Raw genomic sequence first — 20,043 nt, 5'->3', positions numbered from 1 at the left:
TTAGAAAGATCTTGTTTAAAATGAAATAACACAGTAAACTGAAAGTAACTCAAAAATAAACAGCAACCAGCACCGAGCCTTTAAAACTGGACTGTTAAGACCCAGGAAGCAACGTGTGCACAGGCCTGCTCAGAAAGAGGAAGCAAGCATGTGTAGCTCCTCCCTTTATAGCCTCATGTGATCACCTGACCACACCTGTCCCTGCCACATGTAGGTTTGGAGTCTTCAGGAGACTGTCCATTTTTTTCTTTCAGATGGGCCAGTAGCGATAGGATTAGAGATTAATTAATTAATTCATTCATTCATTCATTCATACGTGCATGTATTCATAAATAAATACATGCATACATCCTTTACAGTTAATAAGTTGTGATGGATGGATGGATGGATGGATGGATGGATGGATGGATGGATGGATGGATGGATGGATGGATGGATGGATGGATGGATGGATGGATGGATGGATGGATGGATGGATGGATGGTCCAACATGGAAACATGTACCTTCCTTTTATGGCTTTAGCATCTACGCTAAAATACTTTTGCATTTCAGCAACAACGGCAGCCGCCGAATGTCTGACCGTAAGGATTGCTAAACCTTCTGAGGTATTATTACAATCTTCAGTATTTTCACTGTTGGTGCTACGTTTTCCTTCAGAATTTGTTGGAATTTTTTTTATGAATTTTTTTTACCCATGAGATGTTCCCTGTGCCACTGGTTGCAATTCAACCCCAAAGGATGATGGATTCACTAGTTGGACAAATGTTCTTTCTCCAAACTGACCTTTGCTCACTCCAGCCAACAAAACAACCAGTATACTAAACGAATAGAGGACATGATAGGCTAATACATAAATTATGACTGAACAAAAAGTACAAAGTTCACAATAGACACCTGCCCCTGACACACAAACAGCAAGCAACAGCAGCAGTGAGACCGGAAACAGAACGCATCCGGTGTAACGCAGTGGCCTACCATTTAATAGATAAAACCTGTAGCAACAGGTGGTGCAAAACAAGTAGCACGTAAGTGGAGTAGCAGATCAGCCATTTACGCATCATGTAGCATTCACATATCAGATTTGTGGCTCCATTACTGTAATACACTTTATCTCAAATGTTAAATCAGGTCGAACACGGCCACAAAATAGCATGTCATTTTTCACTTTGTCTCTTTATAAGTGGCCTGGAGGCAAGTCTACTGCCATTGTTTTTCGTTTTGTAACAGCCATACTCCAAAATGCCTTAAAAAAAAACTTTTCTCCTCAATCTACAAAAAGTTTATCTGTTCAGTATTTGTTGATGCACCTTTGGCAGCGATAACAGCCTCAAGTCTCCATGCTACAAATTTGGCACATTTTTTCCCCACTCTTCACTACAGATCATCTCAAACTCTGTCAGGTTAGATGGGGAGCGTCGCTGCACAGCTATTTCCAGGTCTTTCTAGAGATGTTCAGTCAAGTTTAAGTCCGGGCTCTGTATGGGAGTATATGCCACCCAAGGCTATTTACAGACTTGTCCCAAAGCCACTTCTTTGTGCTCTTGGCTGTGTGCCCCAGGTTATTGTCCTGTTGGAAGGTGAACCGTCACCCCAGTCTGAGGTCTGGAGTAGGTTTTCATCCAGAATATCTCTGTACATTGCTGTATTCATCTTTCCCTCTATCCTGACTAGTGTCCTAGTTCCTGTTGCTGAAAAACATTCCCACACCATGATGCTGCCACCGCTATTTGCCAGGTGATGAGCGGTTTACTCCAGACGTGACGCTTGGTTTTCTGGCCAAATAGTTCTATCTTGTTTTCATCAGACCAGAGAGTCTTGTTTTTCATGGTCTAAGAGTTGTTTAGGAGCCTTTTGGCAAACTCCAAGCGGGCGGTCATGGGCCTTTTACTGAGAGGCTTCCGTCCAACCATAAAGGCCTGATTGGTGGAGTGCAGCAAAGATGGTTGTCCGTCTGAAAGGTTCTCCCATTTTCTCAGAATAATGCTGGAGCTCTGTCAGAGTGACCATCAGGTTCAGCTATAGGAAGAGTCTTGGTGGTTCTGACCTTCTTTCGTTTACAAATGATGGAGGCCATGTGCTTTTCGGAACCTTCAATTCTGCAAAAAAAATGTCTGTAGGCTATACCATTCCCCAGATCTGTGCCTCGATATTGTGTCTTGAAGGTCTACAGAGAATTCCTCAATGGCTAACATGCATTGTCAATAGTTTGATCTTCCATGTCCAAATCAAGTAAAATTTACCACTGGTGGACTCGGGTCCAGTTGTAGATTTATTATTATTATTATTATTATTATTATTATTATTATTATTATTATTATTATTATTATTATTATTATTATTATTATTATTATTTATATATATACACTTTGTCATTGTGGGGTACTGTGTGTACATTGATGAGGGGAGAATTTTTTTTTTAATTAATTATGGAATAAGGCTAAAAGAAGTGAAAAACCTGTTGCTACGAAGGTTCAACTGCCCATAAAGCTGCATAACAACAAACAAAACATAGAGTAAAAACTCTACATAAAATAGCCTATTTAAATGTAGCTAGCAATCCAATTTAAAAAATGCTTTATTATTCCGCGATGGAGTAATTCGCTTGTTATTGTAGTTCTTAAAAACACAATAAGGTGCAGACAGAAAAATGTGAGATCACAAAACAATGGTAGTGCAATCAAAGGCCGTCAATCAATAGCTTTTGCTATGCCCGATCCCATTAGGCCACAGGCTTTTTTCAGGCTTTTACAGTAAAAAAAATAAATCTTCATCTCTTATTAGGCAAATACAAAAAAAAAAAACTCATAAGAAAATTTATAGCTATTTCTTTTTTTTTTTTTTAATCGATTTGACAGAAGGTTCAATAAACACTTCAGTTTCAAATATCTGAAAATTGTTTTTGGCAATTATTTCATGGTATAGTAGATCAGACTAAAACATAGGCTACAAAAATAACATGGATGTAACACTAACAGAGAGACAGACTATTGATATCATGACAATAATGGCAGGTATAGGCACATTTGCATAGTATTGCACATGGGCACAGCCTGCAGTGATGGGGATTAAGGTTGCACTCCTGTCCTCAGATAGCCTTTTTGGCCCTGTTTTCACGGCATTCCTCCAAGAAAGCCTAAATTATATTGAAGGTGTCTAAAAGTAGGGTACTTTCTAGTCTACCTCTCCAACCACTCACCCAGTTCAGTGGTTGCAAATGACATTGGCATTTTTAATATGACCTCTTAATGCACGCCTACTAAGTTTAAATAACAGATGCCTGTGCCTGGCTGAAAATAGGCTAGTTGTTATTTTTACAATCTCTGTAGTTGGCCTAAGGGTCTACATGTACCCCAGTGGATAGCCTACTTTACTAAGGTCGTATCCGTAAACAAAGACGACTCATGTGAACCTCTGGGGGTGTACCATTTGAAAGAAAAAGGTATTTGTGTAAAATCATGTTTCAAAAAGTATTCCCTTAATATACAGCACTTATATTATTATGAAATACCCTACAAAAATGTTTATCAGGAAAAACAGATTGCGACAAGAGGGTTGATTTATTTTATTTTTAGGAGTGTGTCCCCCATTAGAGAGAAGATGGTTTAGTCTGTTTGTGCCCGAGGAGCTGACAATCCAGTACCTAAATAGACAGAGAAAGCTGCACGACGGCCAACCTACAGTCTCCTGGATTCGTTTCTGTTTTAAGTCTCCTTCTGCGGAGACTTGAACGAGGTAACACGCGAGCAAACACTTGCATTTACGCTACACAACTTTATTTTGTTCATAATGATGAACTTTGGGGGTTGACAGTTAGCTGCCTTGGTGTAGCAGAAACTCGGAGGTTGTTTCAGTAATGAAATGACATTGTGGAGATAATGCAAAAAACAATATTGTTGACGTTCATCTTATTGTTTGTTATAACGGTTATAACCGTTCAGTCGACAGTCTATAGACAGTCTATACGTATACGCTGTCGTCGACAATCCAGAAAAAACGTACCAATTTAAAACAACAACAACAAAAAACATTCACAATGGAAAAATGCAGTACTTTGCGTGTTTTATGTGCGCCCCTGAGGTCTTGTTTTGGTCTCTGGCGCTGATCACGTGTACCCACTTCTTACGCGTGTGTGGATGTATTTTTTTTATCCATGTGCTCTGCTGTGTAACCAAAGACTTTCCATATACGGCTGACAGACGTGGCTTTGCAGCCAATAGGAAACAGCCGGTGCATCTGTAGAGCAGCCCTCTTGGCCACGGCTTTGTTTACATACTGCAGAGAAATCTCTATGCCAGCAGTACTGTCAGTGTGCTTTCTTAGTACGTAAACAGCACGAGGAGGACAATAGCCTCGGATTCAACTTTTAATGGTCATTAAAATGCGGTATGTGCCATTTTAACGCTTTATGTTTTGTTCATCGCTGACTATACATGCAGTGCGTCATGTCATGTTTGTTTGTTTGTTTGTTTGTTTGTTTGATTATCTTGGGCTCCTCTGGCTCGAAACAAAGGCTCTGTGCACGGAATGTTTGTTGTTGGCCGTGTAGGAAAGGCTACTTCGTTCGTGTCCACATTTTAAAACAAAAGACAACTTAGATAAAAAAAAGTGTCCAGATTTTGGTGCTAATTTGTTCACTTTAAAGTTGTTGTTTTTTTTTACATTTTGTAAGCCATTACCCAACATCTGCTTGTTTTCTGCCAGATATGTTTATTACTGGGTCATTACTAGGAAGTTTCTGTGCGTTTTGTCCCAAAAAACAAACAAGAAACATTAATGAAATAAAATCTCAATGATCAGCATTGCTGCTTTGCAAATGAGAAGAATAGATGTTCATACTCCATACAGTAATGCAATATACTATGTGTCATTTTATTTCATTATATTGTATGTTTGTTTCATGTCTGTGTATGTGTGTGTTAAGTATATTTTTACATGCAGCGAGGGTTTAAACTTTACACATGCACCCTCACCCCGTGCTATCTTTAAACTGAGCCATCAGCAGCCAGCCAGTGTGAATGCATTTTTGGCTACCGATAAGTGAAACCAGAAACGGCAACACCCAAGGGTCAATCTGCCTTTATTGTATGTCTTTTGATAATTTTAGAAACTATCAGAATCCTGTAGCTCGAAGTCTACTCAGTGTGCCTTTTAATGTCCCCTTGGGGACAAAAAATATATTATTTAATAGAATTTGTGTTTATTGATTTCCTTTTTGTCGCTGTTTAGAATTAATCTTAGGTTACTTTTACCATCCTTATTCACCATGTTTTTTTGCTGTTTTTTGCATGGAAGAAGGACCAGTGTAACAGGATCTTTCAGGCTGTTGAGTCACTGCCTGTTGTCTCTAGTTGCCCTGGAGACATTTGAACACAGACCAAATGCTGCCCCTTTTGTTTTTGAGAAATTCTAGTCTTCCTAATGTCTACGAAATAAAAAGTTGCCTGTGAAGACAGGTGGCTGTAGATCCAGAACCTTTGAGAACAATGGCAGAGTTCCCATGAGGGCTACATATTTACGCTTGTTTCCACGGCAGGCACAATAACTGTACATGGTAAATGAAATCAAGTAGTTTTTGTACAGACCAATATGACATCTAACCAGTGTTGGGGAGAATACTTTGAAATTGTTTTTAGTTACTGAATGTATTTTAAAACGTATTCCGTTACTTTCAAAATAGAGTATAGTATTCTGAATACTTTGAATAATTTTAGAATACTTTCACATTGATTGTCATTATATTTATGTATATTTATGGCATATAATTACAAAAATTAAGACTATGATTGGTGGAACACCTGTTATAAACTCATTATAACTATACTATGGATTAGTAACTCAAAAACTCTCTTGAAAATACACAGGAACAGCAGATACAACATCATGTGACACATGTGCAGAGTGTGTATGAACTGTGGCATAAGGTATTTTAAATCTTTATTTTATTTGAGAAGGAAAAACAGGTAAACCTTCTTAATAATGTTGTGCAATATGAACTGGAGTACGGGGATGTATTCCCTTGATATTTGGAAAGTAACTGTATTCTAAATACTCTCAATTGAAAGTAAATTTACCAGTTTACCAGAATGCAGTGACTCAAAATGAGTATTCTAAATACGTATTCTAAATACATGTATTTAGTTACTCCCTTACACTGCATCTAACACATCTAACGGACCTTATGCACTGACATCTACACATCTCTCTCTGTGCCTAGTGTCAGGACAGAGAGAAGGGAAATGGCGTTTCAGTATCATGCCTCTCTACAGAATTCAACTTATAACCTTGGCTCAGTTTGACACCATTCTGAAGGACCTGGAAATGGAATTGTTAACCTGTTTCTATTAATGACTCAATTTTCATTTGATTGTTTTGGTGTTGTCTGCTTTGCTGTATCATGTAGCAAGAGCAATTACAACACACACGTATTGCAATTGTTCTTGGCCCGGGACTTTCTGGTAAATAAATAAACATAAAAAACGAAATTGAATAGAATAATCTGTTAAAATTAAGCCATAAAAAGTCAATACGATACGCGCAAAATCTTCACTTTACAAGGTAGAAAAACATTTGAAATTGTAAAAAAATACAGTATACAATATGCTGTATATAACACACTCACAGAAGCAAAAGTCTTATAAGAGATGTAAACAGTTATTGAAAATATTGAGGTTTCTTTTGTTGGCAGATGGTCCAACAAGAACATATGTGTGTGTACACTTGTACTAGATTATTTGGGGACTTTATTAACAGTTCATGTCAATATAATCTGTATCACAGGTTTGAGCTTGTGGGGAGGCAGAATCAAAACTTCCTTGTAGCCCATTTATTGCACCGTTGGAAAAATTAAACTTTACATATTTACAAAAAAAGAACTATCAGAAAAACTTAACAAAATCAAACAAACAGAACTGAACTCAGGAAAACTCCCCATGCACGCAGCTACATGGTTTTCTCTTGACTGATTGCACAACCCTTTTCTAGCAGGAAGCCCCTCCCCTGGTAAGTACATTCTACCTGGAGGTAAGTATACGGTTTACATTTACAGGTTAGGTTTCTTTTACTAAAATATTCTCACCGGTTACTTTCATCCCCAAATATTTGTTAAGGCTTTGCCAACACTCAAACACAAAATACAGAACAAAAGCAAACAAATGTTCAATAAACACAAAACCCCAAACCAGTCTTCCCCTGTCGTAGAGCGGTTAAGCTTCATAAAAATGCACAATTGTGCGTTTTTATGAAGAAAGCATGAAAGTTTTATCACAGTTAACCCATAACATAAGGTTTACTTTTAGATGTGGAGGTTAGCTGTATTTGACCTCTGATGATCCCGCCCCCATATGCTAGCGAGCTTCAAGGAGGACAAGCTAATGGTATGTGTTATTAAATTAGTGATGCACCGATCCAGATTTTTTGCTTAAATGCACTATAAATATGTTATAACAGTATTTCTCAAAGTAAAATGCAAACACTAGTGGCCAATATTAGCCTATTTAACTACTTTAGGTGTGACTTACAGTTTCTGTCACAGCCTTGACTGATTGAAGCTAGCATTAGCATGCTGCTGCTATCTGCAGTATTTTTGCGCAGCAATCTATAGTGCTAAGTGCTATTACGCAGTGTAAAACTAATTACATGACTGAATTCTGCAGATTAAGAACCATATTAATCATGCCCATATTCACTTAAATTAAGTTGATGAAAATATTGGTTCAGTATCGGATATTTGTAATTGATTATCCATAGACCCTTGATAAAGACGGACGTAGCCCACTTTCCCCATTGTTTTCAGCGCAGGCTAATGAGGTAAATTCATGCTAGCATTTAGAGCGCCTCCATGTTGATTTTTGAGTGGCACGGTAGCGCAGTGGTTAGCGCTCGTGCTTCACAGCTAGAAGGTCCGGGTTCGATTCACACCTGGATGGGGCCTTTCTGTGTGGAGTTTGCATGTTCAGCCCGTGTCTGCGTAGGTTTCCTCCGCGTACTCAAGCGCTTTGTGACTTTGTCTGTGAAAGGCGCTATATAAATAAAGTTCTTCTTTTGGAAACAATTCCATATTAAGCTATGTGCGAGCTAGCTTCTCTTTTAATATTGAAAATATTAAAAGATAATATTGAAAATATTAAAAGACAAAGAACAGGATGGTGTAGTGCGTTGTAGGACAAGCGCATGAAGGCCATATTAACAACACTATTTCCAATCATGAGTTAAAGAGGGGCCAAAATGGGGCCAAAGGTCAAATCCAGCTTACCTCCACATCTGAAATTAATGTCTATAATATGTATTACCACTGGTAGAAATGTTATGCTTTCTTCACAAAGTGCACAATTTTTATGCTTAACCGCTCTACTACTGCACATGGACTTGTCCATGGGATGCCCCAAGATTTAAAAATGGCTGACAAACGAGGACACACCTCCTCTTTGTGGACCAGGCGGCAAGAATGACCCATTTGTGATGAGTTCAATGCTCTACAAACTAAATGAACATTTTGCACAAAAATAAAGATTTTAAACTAAATAGTGTGTGTGATGCTTTAACTGAAATGTCAACCAAACAAATAAACAAAACAAACCCGGGATAGTCAAGTTTAACTGTTTAGTTGGATATTGCAAAAAAAGGACAAATGTGAAAACAATGAATACCTGAACATCTATAATCTATAATATAAAACGCAATCTCAATGGGCGCCGCCATGTTTATTTCCCAATACCGACTTTGAAGCTAAGCAGGGAAGGGCCTGGTTAGGACTGGGATGGGAGACCGTTTGGGAACACCAGGAAGCCTGGCGAGAGTAGTGAGTGTGTGCGTGGTTGGTGGTTGGGCTGATGTGCGTATTATTACATCCGCGGCCGCCCCCCACGTGACGGTCCCACAGGCCGCGGGCATTGACCACGGGTCCATATGGACCGCGGTGCTGCTGTCCGAGGACAACCCGCCGTCACAAAACCGCGAGTGCACGACATCTGACTGCCGCGCGTGTGCGCGCATCCAAACAGGGCGATGTGTGCCTGTGTGTGTGTGTGTGTGTGTGTGTGTGTGTGTGTGTGTGTGTGTGTGTGTGTGTGTGTGTGTGTGTGTGTGTGTGTGTGTGTACACGTGTGCGTGCGTGTGTGTGCATGTGTGCGCGCGCTCATCCAAACAGGGCGATGTGTGCCATCGTCACTCACCCTAAACTGCAGCTGTAGACGCTCCGCACAGGTACAGTTACATCCTCCAAAACACATCTGCGCGTCTTTGTTTAAGTCTCTCCTGCAGTGACCGAGGCTGTGGTTCATTATGGATCCAGTGCTGCGTAATGTCAGAGGCGCAGACAAATGCGTAAGATCCAATCCTGGCAGTATTCCGTCTCCAAAGCTTTGTCTCCGAAAAAAAGTACACGCAAAACATTGCCCAAAAGCCTCTAATCAAACGCGCTGCTCCGACTGATTTATCCGTGTGAGTAAAAGCGAAAATGAAACTACCACTTAACAAGCGCATGGCCTGCACTGCGTAGTTTTTTTCTTTTTTTTTTACTTTGCTGCTGTACCATTTGTTTTCTATTTTGCTTTCACGTATTGTGAGCCCAGAGGTAATTTTATTCTAAAGCAGCTTTGAACGCATTGCCAATTTTATTGTACAGTTATAAATACTGTCTAACAACGATCATTAGGCTATTGCAGTTCAAAACCAACTTATTACTTTTTTGATTGTACACTACCGTGATGCACCTAACCACGGGTCCTGCACCGTGAACCAAACCGTTAAAGCTGAACCCCTAATATTTATCCATACTTATTCCACTGTCTCTTGAATTCTGTTCCCTGAGTTTAGCGAACAGTGCACATTGTGGTTGTAGTATATAAGAAAGGAGTACGGGTGCATCAAACACTCCAATTGCAGTTTGTTATTATTATTAATTATTTTTAGCATTCATTATTTTACACATTTGTACTGGCCATAGTTTTTGGAATGGGTTGGGAACCACTGGTCTACAGCTGAACTGTGTGACGGGTTGGACATTTCTTTGTAATCACTCATAATCTCAGAATATCAAATGTGGAGACTAGCGAGGCCCGGCCAAAGGCCGGGTCTCAGCTAGTATCTAAATAAAGTGACAAAAATAAACTAAGGGAAAAACGTAGCCTCAACCTACTTTGTCACAGAGCTATTTGACATGTATGTTCTTTTTACAGCACTATTTCACCATGCCTCTAAATGATGAGAGACCAGGCTCTATGTCCTCAAGTGGTGAGGACCAGGGCAGCGATGTAGAATCATCAGAGCGATGTGACAGTATAACATCTGCAAGTGACCTGGACTGCTCTCAAGAAAGCTGTGCAAGCAATAACTCAAGCAAGGATTGCACACCGTCCTGTAAGTGTGGCTGGTTTTAATCTTTCACAATTCTGAAATTTTGCGCGTATGACAATTATTTCATATTTGTCCTCTCATAGCCAGTCCACCTAAAGCACTCACCTTAAATGAAGTCATGGATTCTGCCAGAGATCTCTCAAACCTGTCGCTTGCCCATGAAATTACTGTTAATCCAAACTTCCATTTTGACACTAATATCCCACAACAGGACAGGTAAAATCTGTTTGCTTTACTTTTGCAAGTACTGTTTATAACTTGTACGTTAACTATGAGTATGTTTTCCAGCCTGTTTAAATTAGTTAAAGAAAACCTCCACAAAGCATTCTGGGATATATTGACAGCTGAGCTAAATGATGATCCACCTGAGTATGGACAAGCCATAAGGCTTCTTGAGGAAATCAGAGAGGTGAGCTGTAACATTCAAGGGCTCTGTTTGTTAAATGTTAGAGGCAGCATGAAATGGTTACATGATTTCTTTTGAATGTTAGACAATGTTGTCATTCCTCAACCCTGGTGCCAATCGGATGCGGACCCAGATTATGGAGGTGCTGGATATTGACCTAATCCGCCAGCAGGCAGATAATGATGTCATAGACATACAGGGGCTTGCATCATACATTATCTCTACAATGGGCAAAATGTGCGCGCCAGCAAGAGATGAAGAAATCAAGAAGCTCAGACAAAACACAGACAACACGGTGACACTTTTCAGGTGAGGCAAATAGACCATTCTCAGCCTCTGTCATTTTGGTTGGCTGATTGCCACCGAAAAGTCACATGACTGAGAATGGTCTTATACGTTTGTTAAGTGGTGACGTCACAGCTCTACTTCTGGGTCCGCAGATGTGCGAGAAACTAGAAAAAACTCTTTCATACCACAATCAATATTTCTGAAACTCAACAGAGAGTTACTGAACATACTTATATATCAGGCCCATTAGCCAAAAATGCTGCACCTGCTCTATAAAGTAATATTTACCAAAATCGGTAAATCCGGGTTAACGGAGATAAATGCTAACGGCACAGCAGCTACGCTAACCCCAGAAGTAGTGACTTTAAATATTTAAATATTACTTTTTTAGCAGTAGGTGCGGCATTTTTGGCTAATGGGCCTGATAAATAAGTAGGTTCAGTAACTCTCCATTGAGTTTCAGGAATATTTAATTGTTTTCAAGAGTTTTTAATGTTTTTTCTCTCACATATTAGCCCGTCTGCTAGTACCCGGAAGCGGAACTCGGGATGTCACACTTAACAAACGTATAGGAACACTGACAATTTCATTTACCTTTATTTTGCGGTGTTATTACACTAATGGCCAGATTCCACATATGTGTTCTCTCCGCTCCGCGCTCCGCAGTAAATAGGTTTCTATTGTAAGTAATGAGAACGCTTCCACATACTTCCTTTCCGCTGCCTAGCCACCACATTGCTCTCTGACATCAAGCTTCACAGTTCAGATCACAAAGGGAACACCAGCAACATCCAAATATTTTATCATTAACTGTAATTATTTTACACAATTCAACCTTGTCTGTTGGGGGGTGTGATATAACTTCAGGCCACCAAAACAGTCACACGACACGATTATTTGTTGCACTCGTTCACATGACTTGACTCGGCCCAGCATCGCTTGCCCATAGGAGAAAGAAAACTTGAGAAAGGGACTTCAAAGAGTAACAGAAGTTTACAAGCTTGTCTGCTCCTAAAGGATTATTTATGATTTTAATAGGAGTTTTATTTCACACACAGGTTAATCTGCAGCTCCTTGGGTACAATAGCCAGGCGGACTGAAGGCACATGTAGGCTCACTCATTTGTAGGCGGGCCGGAGCGGAGCAAAGCAAACATACATGTAGTCCAATTCCCCAGTTATAAATATGACTTAATTTTCTTAGGGAGATCTTCCGAGTGTTGGACCTAATGAAAGCTGATACAATAAATGTGGAAATTAATAATCTACGACATGTCCTCCTTAAACAAGGTATTGAATATGAAAGGGAAACATTTCAAACCATATTGGACAAAACACCCAGTAAGTGACTTAACTCAAATTATAATAAAATTGTTTTTTAATTAAGATATTTAATGGCCCATTTTGTTTTATCAGATGCACTGGATAACACCACCCGATGGATCCAAAGTGCACTGGATGAGTTGCAATCGGCTGGTAGCTCCATTGAAGACAAACAGACTGCCCTACCCGGACCATTTCAAGTCTTAAATACTGCCTTCCTCCATGTCCTCACTTGGGACTACAACAAGAACACAGTACCAGAGGTCATTTTCATGCTTCCAATTCCAAATTCCAACTTTGAGTTTGCTTGAGTTGAGCTTGAGCTATGCTTAATTGCGTTCGTCCTGTTTTTTCAGACCTTAATGACAGATGAGGGACGTTTACGAGAGATTCAGGAGCAGTTGCAGCAGTGTCAGGCAGTCAACCAAGTGCTGCTCATTGTTTACAGTACAGTTGGAGGACCTATTCAGGGATTGCCCACTCTGTCTGAGCGCTTGAAGAAGATGACCAATGTACTGCTGGATGGAATGCACAGACCGTTAGTTCACTCTTTATTTTTATTCCAATGGAGCATACAATTAGAACATAACAGATGCTGTTAGCCACGCCTCCTTTTGAGACCAGACCCCCTAAAGTCCTTTTGATTTTGATTCTACATCTGATTAAGCTCAATTTGATTTCTTAAAAATTTGCACTGACCAACTATTAACCAACCTCTTAGAATTTTGCAAAAACATGAAAGAAGAAAACGTATAATTTTACAGAGAAATAAGTATTCCAACCGACTGTACACACAACTCCTGACATTGAGTGGAGAAGACCCTTTCTAACTGCACAAGGGCTCCTCAAAGCACATTGGACGTCTGTTCAGCTCTATCAAGGCCCTTCTCTTTTGGGGGTTCATTTCGGTTGGAGAACCAGTTCTTGGTAGTTTCTGACTTCATCCATTTGGTAATTAAAGGCTTTAATCTGGAGGCTGTGCCTTTTCAAATCCGTATAATTTATGAAGGTTAAGTTGTAGTTTATTGTCACCAGAGGAACATTAGTCCTCTGCATTTGGCCCTTCAATGCTGCTTGTGCTACCTGCGAGGAGCAGTGGGCGACAGCAGTACAGCACCATCTCCAGGCTGATGGTCAGAATCACCTGGCTGGAGGATGAACCTATTGTTCATGTTTTTGGTTGATGGGTGAAACTGGAGCTATCGGAGGTAACACATCCAGATAAGGGGAGAGAAACATGTAAACTCCACACAGAAAGGTCTGCACGGTCTGGGAATCAAATCCGTGACCTTCTTGCGAGAGCATAACCGCTCAGCCACCTGCAGGACTCAGTGTCATGAGTCGGATGTGGAGGATCTGAATTGCTTTTCTTTATTCATATTTTTTCAAAATGATGTAAAATTAAGTTTTTCAATTTCTGTTGTGTGGTAATCAGTAAATAATTTTAGGGATAGATTTAGCACCCAGCTGAACCCAGAGGTCAGGTTCTCAGTTACTCAAGTAAATGTACTCAGTAATCTTTTGAATTAACTGTACATCTTAGAGTAGTGTTATCATACAGTACTTTTTACTTCTACTTGAGTAATACTATCTTTGCTCTTACTTGAATAAAAAAAGTAGTTACTGTGAGTATAGAATAGAATTTAAGTTTGTTTGTTTAGCGCTTTTCACATGACACAAGTCATGCAAAGCGCTTCACATAGTGAACACATCGTGTTCTTCAATCACTCCACACACGGTGGTGGTAAACTATGCATTTAGTTCCTGGGGACGACTGAGAGAAGCGCTGTCGCGACTGCACAAATTTACGGCAACGGCCCCCTGACCACCACCATTCATTCACGCCCACACACACATCGTTCAACCCTATTGTACATGTTTTTAGTGGTAGGGGAAACCGGAGGAAACTTACACAGACAAGGGGAGAACATGCAAACCACACAGAAAGGTCATTTTGGTAAAAAAGTGGTTCAGCGATCATGTTATATAACAGACCAGATTCTGTTGTTATAAATGCACTCTTAAAGGCTTGCACCACAGTTTGCTTTGTGTGGAACAGCGTAACAACCAAAACATAGCAAACCAAAAAATAACCTTTATCTCTATATTTCAACAGTAACTTTAAGCTTGAGGAGGCACTACTGGACATCAGTGCTCAAATCTGCTGTGAATTGAACAAGTCTTTGATAGAAAGAGGTTACTCCGCAATGACCCCAGCATTGCAGGCCACTCTTACAGGCCAGATCAACAGCATCACCCAGAGGGATAATCCCATCCGCACCCTAGTTGGTAAGATCAATGGGATAATCATGTTTATTGTTGTTCTAGTGTAACCTACGTTTCTGTGTTTATTCATCAACTTTACTGACATTATCACAGTTAACTATATACTCTAACTTTACAGTAACAAGTATTCGTTTTGGTTTCTTTTAGAGGATCGTGTGCAACAGTACTTCAAGATGCTCATTTGTGATCCAAAGCCGCAGGGAAAACTTGAACAAGTACCAGCTGGCCTGACTATCATCAAATATGACCTAATGCCACTGGCAGCTAAGTTCTTGTCATTGATAAACTACAACAAGAGAGTTTATGGACCTTATTATGCCAACATCATCAGGAGGCTTATGTTCAGCAATGGCCAACCAGGAGAAAGTCCTTCTCACACTGCTGCTCGAGACTCCTCTGTGTCCAAATAAACATCCGTGGATCATCATTTTCAAGTTGAGAAACACTTTCTTGGGGAATACCATTTTAATAAGTCTATTCAAGAAACATGATGCAGTTAGACCCAAGCTGCTTAATTGTAGTATTACTACAATATTTAGGGCTACAGCTTACTACAAACATTGAGATAGATGTTGAAAAAGCATCACAATTTTTTTACATAAACCCTGCAGTCATATTTGAGCTGTTTTAGTCATTTGTATTGTTGTTCTTGTTATTACAATAATATTTAACTGGAAGTTAAGTCGAAGAGAAATGTGTACCCTCTAGTTACTTTCCTTTTTTAAGCTTATTAGAGCCAAAATATTAGACATTTTTCCATAAATACATGTGGATAGTGTCTGGGTCATTGAGTTTAATTATTGTTCTAAATTCTATTGGTTGTAGGTTAAACTAGTGGAAACTGTGTATGTTTATGTTGAACTGTTCAATGAGGCAGCTGTTTCTGCTGCACAGAATATATTTGTATAGAAATGGACCTAAAGATTCAAAAGGAGAAGTTTGTTTTGTGTTTTTGCAAACGTTACTGTTGTCTCTGTTTATGTATGTATACAAAAATAAAAAACTAAATTAAAAAAGAATGAGCTTTTCACTCTGCAAGCAATCACCACTGTGCATCTAGAGGAGCCTACTCTCTCCAGATCAAATTTGTAGCCATATGTTTTTTGTTCTTTTTTCTTTTTTTTTTTAAACAATGAAGTCTAAAAACAGAGACAGACGAATAAACAAAGGTTAGTGCTAGATCGTATGCTCCGCAGGGACGGTCTGCTGTGAGTTTGTATAGATCTATGAGTTGGTTTGTCTAAAAATACAAATAATCCTAATCCTAACCCTAATCCTTAAGGTTAACCCCTTAACTCCCACCTGAACCGAGCACATTTTCTCCAGTTTGGCTTTACCCCCGTCCAAAAGCTTCTGGAAAAAAGCTGTGAAAATGGCAACAAAACTGAGACGAAAACAATGATGGAAATGTGACAAAAAAGTGAGAAAACATTGACAAAAAAGTGACGAATTTATGAAAAAGTGGCAAAAATGTCACAAGAAATTGACACATAAATGACGAAAAAATGACAAAAATGTGACAAAATAATTACAAAAAATTGATAAAAAATGTACAAAAAAATGTCAAAAATGTGACAAAAAATTGATTAAAAATTGACAAAAAAATTACAAAAAAATTACAAAAATGTGACAAAATAATTACAAAAAATTGATAAAAAATGTACAAAAAATGTCAAAAATGTGACAAAATAATTACAAAAAATTGATAAAAAATGTACAAAAAATGTCAAAAATGTGACAAAAAATTGATTAAAAATTGACCAAAAAATTACAAAAAAGTGACAAAAATGTGACAAAATAATTACAAAAAATTGATAAAAAAATGTACAAAAAAATGTCAAAAATGTGACAAAAAATTGATTAAAAATTGACAAAAAAATTACAAAAAAGTGACAAAAATGTGACAAAAAAATTGTTAAAAAATTGACGAAAAAATGACAAAAATGTGACAAAAAATGACAAAAAAGTTACAAAAATGAGTTGAATACCCAACAAAAAAATGTTGGAAAAAAATCTGATGACGTGAGGAAAAAGATCCTCTCGGTTCAGGCGGGAGTGAAGAGGTTAACCATTTCCCTGGCCCTAACCTTAATTTGTGTCACGATATCTCACGTTTTCACAGCAGACTGTCCCTCCTGAGCAGACAACCATAAACAAACCCCGCATTGGTTTGCCCGGTTACATGGGTCACATGATCAAATCCTGGCTCCCGATTGGCCACTGCGCCTCTCTCGGGGGTTGTTGTTTTCTTTCTGAACCAGGAAGCTGTGCTACACTTTCATACTGGGTGTGATGTTGAGCATGTACGTTAGTGTGTGTGTGTGGTTTATTCATTGAGATCTCCAATAGTGGAATAATCTGGTGACGGCTGAAGATACACTCATCATCGAGGTAGATTTCTCTCCGAAATGAACATTCGTGTGGTGGCTTTCTTTGTTTCTTTGTCAGCTCACAACACAAGAACTTGTCAAGACATGATTTAACATTTAAGTATGTCAGTCTATTGAATCAGCAAGCAGGTAAGAAAAGTTAAAAATGCGACAGATTAAGCTTAGACCTGTTTGGTGATTTATAAACCTCTTTTTTGTATGTACACAATAAAGTGCTGTCAACTTACATATCACTGTTGGAAGCGAAACCCAATTACTCTTGATGTCATTATCCGAATATGAAACTATGACGCATACAAGGAAATACGGTGTGTTTTTTAAAATTGGTGGATATTTCTGAACATCTGTACTTTGTATTTTCAGTGCCACGTGACAGTCCACCGCGATGGCACTTGACGAAGGACCGCGGAGTTGTCTGCTGCGAGTCCGCCGCAGGCTCGAGCAGGACATGAAGCCCAGCTATATAATGGACCACATGATCACCGATGGAGTGTTGACGGTGGATGAGGAGGAGAAGATCAGGACTCAGGTGGGTTTTGTAACTCCTCTTTTAGTGACAAGCATTACTCAGGGTGGGATATGGATTTATCAACCATAAAAGGGTATGAGGTTGCGTTCACGTGACATCACACGATTCTAAAGAGCCTATACAACAGTTTAAAGTCAGGGTGGTGGGCATCTAAGTGTTCATTCAATCAATGGATCAATCAATTGTTTTGTATAGTTCGATGTCACAACAGGAGGTGCCTGACAGGGCTGCACCAAACATTAAAACAGAGAAACAGTAATAACCAGTGTAGTCTCCAGGCAAATATAATCAATCAATCAATCAATCAAACTTTATTTATAAAGAGCTTTTCATACCGAAAGGTATCACAAAGTGCTTTACAGATTACAACATTTATAACAATATGCCTGGTACAACCTCCTATATATATATTTTGTATATTAGGATTAAATAAATAGATTAGTTAAAAGCTAAGCTAAAAATGGTTCTTGAGCCTGCTCTTAAAAACATGAACGTTCTCTGCAGCCCTGAGCTCCTCCTCAGGTCGCTCCAGAGGCGAGGGCCGTAATATTGGAAAGACGCCTCACCATGAGTCTTTTTATTGACTTTAGGAATAACTAGGAGACCCCTGCCGGAGGAGCGAAGGGGCCGTGAAGGTTCGTAAGGTAAAAGCAGTTCTGAAAGATGAGAAGGACCATTAAGACATTTAAAAAATATTAAAAGAACTTTAAAATCGATCCCGAAACACACAGGGAGCCAATGCAGCGATTCTAAAACCGGGGTAATGTGGTCCCACCTCCTGGTCTTCGACAGGACACGAGCTGCTGAATTTTGTAAAAGTTGAAGACCTGAGATCCTCTTTTTGGGAAGACTGGAAAGCAGGGCATTACTGTTGTCGATACGACTGGTGATAAAAGCATGCATGAGCGTCTCCGTGTAGGCCTGAGAGATAATGGGGCGGACTCTGGCTATGTTCTTTAGATGGTTAAAACCTATCTTTGTGATATTCTTAATGTGTGGAATAAACGCCAGCTCAGAGTCAAAGATCACACCCAGGTTCTTCACCTGTGAGGAATGTCCAAACTGATGTAATGTCTAAATAAGCAGTCATCAGCAGATGGAAACGTGAAAAAATGTTTCTCGCCCATTGAGTTGTATTGAGTTCGGGAAATTCCACGGTTACCATGGAGATCCGCCATCTTTGCAGCTCTTAGCATTCATTTCCATTGACTAACATTAGCTAAAAACAGTATAATCAGTGGAGAAAATAGCCATGGAATAACTCTGTCAGCTGCTGAGTTACTGCTGGTAAATACATCTAACTCACTGTGGTGTCCAAGTGTTTTAATGTGAACAATAACTCGAACTCTATTGGCTGCTGCCCTCCATCTGAGACTGTGACGCCATCAAATTGTAGAATGTGAATGCAACCTATTACTATTTTCCATTGTTTTTTTGTTTTGTTATGTGCATCCAAAGGCAACAAGAAAGGATCAAGCTGCAGCACTTCTTGAGTTGATCCTTAGGAAAGACAATCGTACCTACATTTCATTCTACAATGCCTTAATTAAGGAGACGTACGAAGATTTAGCAGGCCTGCTTCATGCTGACCTACCACGCACCTCACCTACCGCACACAAGAGTGTCCCTGATGACTACACATCTTATGGTATGTAATAATAAGCGTGACTTCTAAAATCATGTATTTGTTTCTGTGTCATGATCAAGAAACTGTACTCTGTTCTTTAATAGTCAAGACAGTTTTAAGTGAGGGGGGTGTACCGCAGAGGCCGGTTGTTTTTGTAAGCAGACCAGAGCTACTGAACAGAGTCCGAGAGAAACTTTATCATCTTCAGAAGGAGCCTGGCTGGGTCACTATTTTTGGAATGGCTGGCTCTGGCAAGTCTGTGCTGGCTGCTGAAGCTGCTCGGCACCACAGCCTTATAGAAGGTAAACCATTTGGGTTGTTTTGTCACAGTACTAAACTGTCAAACTTGATTTTCGAACCAGAGATTTAACCCGATACTGAACATTGATTTTGACATCACCGTACAAAAATTGAGCATTAAGGTACATTCATCTAGTCTCATACAGTGAAGTCCTGTCACCTTCTCATGTCTATGGCCTATTTACTTAATTGCATCAATTAAGCTTTAGTAAATTTTTCAAGAGAATGCCTGGTAGTTTTGTATTTTATATTTTGATTTGATTTGATTTCATATAGTATGTCCGATTAAGATCAAGACCATTCTTTGCTATTCAATAAAGGCCTAATTTAGAAAAAGCAAGTTGATACCTTTGCAGATAACTATCTAGTTTAGATTCTAGTGTTGGTATCAATTAGTTTCTGAGTATCTTTTCTCTTTGACGACTCATTTTGAAGAGAGTGCCATTTTAGTCATTAACCTTTTTAACCCCCCACTGAACACATTTTCTCCAGTTCAGCTTTACCGAAATCTAAACGACTGGAACTTACTGCCTATAGGCCA

The 20,043-nt window shown here is 39.2% G+C and overlaps 2 protein-coding genes across 3 annotated transcripts in view; both read left to right on the top strand.

Annotated features, from left to right (window-relative positions):
- Positions 1-3,616: 3,616 nt before the first annotated feature.
- tcp11l2 (t-complex 11, testis-specific-like 2) lies at positions 3,617-15,233 on the top strand. Of its 2 annotated transcripts, none has more exons than XM_079551673.1 (10): positions 3,617-3,733; positions 10,177-10,357; positions 10,438-10,570; positions 10,643-10,763; positions 10,846-11,069; positions 12,252-12,388; positions 12,464-12,633; positions 12,727-12,908; positions 14,487-14,659; positions 14,804-15,233. In XM_079551673.1, exons 2-10 carry the CDS (start codon positions 10,189-10,191, stop codon positions 15,064-15,066), a joined length of 1,572 nt encoding a protein of 523 aa, XP_079407799.1. In that variant the 5' UTR covers positions 3,617-3,733; positions 10,177-10,188; the 3' UTR covers positions 15,067-15,233. The 2 variants fall into 2 exon arrangements, with proteins under 2 accessions (XP_079407799.1, XP_079407800.1); XM_079551674.1 differs by lacking the exon at positions 3,617-3,733 and adding an exon at positions 4,234-4,384.
- Positions 15,234-17,431: 2,198 nt separating this feature from the next.
- Positions 17,432-20,043, top strand: part of apaf1 (apoptotic peptidase activating factor 1) — a gene marked incomplete at its 5' end in the record, with an annotated part of 31,802 nt that continues 29,190 nt past the window's right edge. Inside the window, 3 exons of the mRNA XM_079582749.1 lie at positions 17,432-17,575; positions 19,034-19,223; positions 19,307-19,504. Of these exons, the coding sequence (XP_079438875.1) occupies positions 17,432-17,575; positions 19,034-19,223; positions 19,307-19,504 (532 nt within the window). The remainder of the gene's footprint in view (positions 17,576-19,033; positions 19,224-19,306; positions 19,505-20,043) is intronic.

Source organism: Gobius niger (genome assembly GCF_951799975.1).
Source record: "Gobius niger genome assembly, chromosome: 2".
Lineage (NCBI taxonomy): Eukaryota > Metazoa > Chordata > Actinopteri > Gobiiformes > Gobiidae > Gobius > Gobius niger.
This window is presented reverse-complemented; position numbering and strand designations above follow the sequence as displayed.

Excerpts from the sequence above, each read along its gene's own strand:
- tcp11l2 (XM_079551673.1), top strand. The coding sequence starts at position 10,189 with ATGCCTCTAAATGATGAGAGACCAGGCTCTATGTCCTCAAGTGGTGAG. Across the intron at positions 11,070-12,251 it reads AACACGGTGACACTTTTCAG|GGAGATCTTCCGAGTGTTGG; the intron begins GTGAGGCAAATA and ends TAATTTTCTTAG. Across the intron at positions 14,660-14,803 it reads TCCCATCCGCACCCTAGTTG|AGGATCGTGTGCAACAGTAC; the intron begins GTAAGATCAATG and ends GGTTTCTTTTAG.